Here is a 3,986-nt window from a genome sequence, read left to right on the forward strand (position 1 = left end):
CGGATGGGCGGAGGGGGGATGCAACCCCCCTCCATTGCCACCTCCGCCGCCACCCCCTCCACCACCCCCGACTCCATCGTGCCCGTTGCTGGCCATAAGAGCCAGGGACGGAGAGGTGACGTGGTCCAGAAGGTCGCAGGGCTCCGGTGGCTGGTGGTGGTGGTGATGATGGTGGTGATGGTGATGGGCGAGTGGCACGGTGGAGTTGGACGAGCATGGCACGCTGTTCATGGTATGGTAGGTGGCATCAGGCTTGTACGGGTGGTTCTTGCTCTGGGACACGGCCATATCCACTGCGGCCAGCGCCTCGGCCCGGGCCAGGAGGGTCTCATCCAGGCTGGCGAAGATATTGCTCTGCAGCTGCAATCAGAACACATAGACAGGCTTAGATCACAACAAACTACAATGTGGATACAACTTCTACAACTCAACAATGTCACAATACAATACATGACTTCCTTTCTAGAATCAAATAGCGCAAGGAGAAGGAGCTGAGCTCTGGGTTCAATCAGGACACGGAGAGAAAGCTCAAAGTCCAACGAGGACAAGGAGCTGAGCTTTGGATCCAACCATGACAAGGAGATAAGTTTTAGATCCAAACAGGATAAGGATCTGAGCTCAGGATCCAAACAGGACAAGGAGCTGAGTTCAGGATCCAAACAGGACAAGGAGAAGGAGCTGAGGTCTGGGTTAAGGAGATGGAGATAAGCTCAGGATAAGGAGCCGAGCTCAGGATCCAACCAGGACAAGGAGCTGAGCTCTGGGTCCAAAACAGGACAAGGAGCTGAGCTCTGGATCCAAACAGGACAAGGAGCTGAGCTCTGGATCCAACCAGCAGTAGGTGAGCTTTGGATCAAAACAGGGGATGCAGCTATACTCTGGTTCCAGACAGGACAAGGAACTGGGCTCTGAGTCCAAACAGGACGAGGAGAAGAAGTAGCTGAGCTCTTGGTCCTCACAAAGATCACAACTGTGTGCTGACCACAGAAACCCAACTAGGCAGCAATATATACACAGCTCTGGAGGCAGGACAGGGAACAAGATGAAAGTAGAAGAGAAAAGACATGAAGAATAAACCCCAGGATGCAACTTACCGGCGGAGTTGGCAGGCATGCTCTCCTTATTGCTTCCGAACTAGAGTGCAGGCTGGTGTACTTGTGCTCAGGTAAGCTCGGGTGCATGGCAAAATGGGGCTGCTTGCTGTTCATGGACATCATCTTGAAAGAATTGCATGGAATCCTGGAAGAGTCCTGAAGTGGGAAGAAAAGTGAGCCCGGCTCTGGTGTGTGGGATGCTGCAAGCCCCTTGTCTCGCTGGCTGCGGTGAAATCTCCTGATGATGACCACACCGTGTGTGCCTCCCTCCAGCCTCTCCTCTCACTTATCAGTCTGCTCTATTCTACTACTGAGATGAGATGCTTTCTTACACCTGAGCCCCCACATCTCGCAGCGCCAGCCGGCTCCTCGTATCGCGAGACTGCAGGCTTTCCCTGGCTTGACAGACATCAGCTGTCTGTGGGGCTTGTTGCGTTTACTGCTCAATTGGCTGTCTGGGCGGTGCTGGGGACTGGAGGCTGCTCTTATACAGTGACCAGCAGACACCACATCGGTGCAGGTGCTGCACCTGACAGCAACCACTAGGCATGCGCTCCTTCCACTGGATGCATGGCCACAGCAGCAGGGTGCAAGAGGGGTTAGGGATTGTCCTGGGTCCCTGTGTGTGTGCTCTCTAAGTTTCCTCTTCCTGGTTAGCTCCCCATTTCTAGCAGATTGGACAGATACTTACAATTCTCATATACATACTGTATTTATATATCACTGAAGGATCATACAAGGGTTGTGCTCTCTACACAGGACTTTAGTGGGCAGTTTCCCATGTCTAACTCTATAAAGTCTCTGCTGATTGTAGTAGGCAGACATAAAGGCTGTGATATTGTGATCTCTCTCTCTCTCTCTATATATATATATCCACTCTATCTATCTATCTATCTATCTATCTATCTATCTATCTATCTATCTATCTCCACTGTGTCTATCTATCTATCTATCTATCTATCTATCTATCTATCACCACTGTGTCTATCTATCTATCTATCTATCTATCTATCTATCTATCTATCTATCTCCACTGTGTCTATCTATCTATCTATCTATCTATCTATCTATCTATCTATATAGGATCATTCCATGCAAAAGACACGTTCTCTACACTGGTCGTGAGTAGGTAGCTTCCCATCCAGCAGAGAAGTGGTTAACACTAGAAAGGTTCCAATGATTCTAGTAGGCAGACATGAAGGCAGTGCTACTATGCAGCCTCTCTGGCACATTCTAATGCTCATCTCTGTTAATGTCCATTTACTTTGCGCAGCGATAATCATATCTGCAATGACAATCTCAATTACCTTTGTAATTAATTATGTCCTGATGGAATTACCCAGGAAAAAAAAGCAGCATATAATGTATATTTGCTAGCACAGTACCTGGGATGGAGAAGCCAGCAGCTCACATCCTATAGCTGACCCCACTGCCATGGCTAGGCACACAATGGTTGGCACAGCGAACGTTTATATAGAACGTGCGGTCAGGGTACCAGTCATTACGTCTTCCCAGGGGAGGCTGGCACGGAACTCTAAATCACACAAGAGATGCCTTGAATCTAAGTGATCCCCTGACTACATCACACAGCATCTTAACTCTTGTCAGCCACCAAGAGTTCTTATGAACCTATCCATCCATGACTTTAATGTTCAAGTTTCTAAAATATGGCTGTGTACACACCATCTTCATTATTTAGCTGCATTTTGATGAAAATCGACCTGCCAAAGTAATTGGCATTTGAAAGGTAAGGGTCTTCCACTCGTGCAAGCTGACACAAAGCCACAGAAAACGTAATTTCAAAGAGAATAAGAAATGGATGGAAGTCAGTGGTAACTGATTTGTCTACTGGGAGATGGATTAGGAGACATACTTGCTCTGCAAGGCCTCATTTTGAAGGAAAACTCTGTAATGCAGAATAATCTGCCTTGCACTCTGCAGAAGAGCACCCCTCCAGGATCATCTAATTACCATGCAAAGAAGCACAACAAACACAAAATAAATTGCATTTATGGCACGTTCCTCAGCACTAATTACTTTGGAGGCATCTTTTTGGCCCAACAAGAATGAGATCACTGCACTTTTCTACCACCAGCATGGTGTATAAAAGCCTCTTTATATGAGCTTGCTTGAAGATTGACATATCCATCCAATGCACTGTGCAGTGAGAGTTTATTGTTAAAAAAAAAAGGGAAAGTCTCAAGCATTGTAATAAAGAGATCTCGCAGATGTCCTACACGTGGGTGCTCAGAAAGTATTTCCATGTCAGTGGAACAGGGCTTTCCTGACATCAGCACACTTGCTAATTACTTAAGTACACGCTGCAATATTTCCTTTGCTGCCAAAGTGTAGAATGTTGTCAAATTAAAAATTGAAAGGTTGGAATGTCGTGTAGGTCCCTGGGAACCTCACTGAGGGAACGAGACAGCTGATTGACTTCTAACTCCCTTTAGATGACTCGAAGTGTACTAAACACTCAAACTACTTCTTCCTGTCCCTATTAGCCCCAAACAACCAATCTGCTTAGGAGATTTTCTTCTGATTGTCTAGAGAATGGTGATCTTTGTGGAAGGGATGAGTGGAGTGATTTCAGCAAAATTGATTTTGCCAGGAAATAATCGATTTTGTCATTGATGAAATTACGCAGAGCGCAAAAAATGTCAATTTTTACTCATTACTCTATCTAGGCGACATTTAATTGGAAAAAAAAATCTACCTTTTTTTATTTTGAGTAAATACAAATGTATGCAGAACAAAAAGTCCCAATGTAAATGATTGAGCTATCCAGGCAAAATTTGATTAAAAATAAATAAATATTGAGAAATTACCAATTTTGTCATAAATGAAATTCCGCAGCGCGGAAATTCACAATTTCACTCACTAAGCTATCTA

General features: G+C 45.6%; 1 protein-coding gene across 2 annotated transcripts in view; it reads right to left on the minus strand.

Annotated features, from left to right (window-relative positions):
• Positions 1-1,279, minus strand: part of POU4F1 (POU class 4 homeobox 1) — a 2,344-nt gene extending 1,065 nt beyond the window's left edge. The window contains exons 1-2 of one of the 2 annotated variants that reach the window (XM_018561134.1): positions 1,095-1,279; positions 96-360 (exon numbers count right to left, since the gene is read on the minus strand). In XM_018561134.1, coding sequence (XP_018416636.1) covers positions 96-360; positions 1,095-1,217 — 388 coding nt within the window. In that variant the 5' untranslated portion in view covers positions 1,218-1,279. Of the gene's footprint in view, positions 1-25; positions 361-1,094 lie in introns of both variants that reach the window. The other variant, XM_018561133.1, reaches the window with a different exon arrangement.
• Positions 1,280-3,986: the final 2,707 nt, after the last annotated feature.

This window comes from Nanorana parkeri, unplaced genomic scaffold (assembly GCF_000935625.1).
Source record: "Nanorana parkeri isolate BGI_ZX_2015 unplaced genomic scaffold, ASM93562v1 scaffold502, whole genome shotgun sequence".
Classification (NCBI taxonomy): domain Eukaryota; kingdom Metazoa; phylum Chordata; class Amphibia; order Anura; family Dicroglossidae; genus Nanorana; species Nanorana parkeri.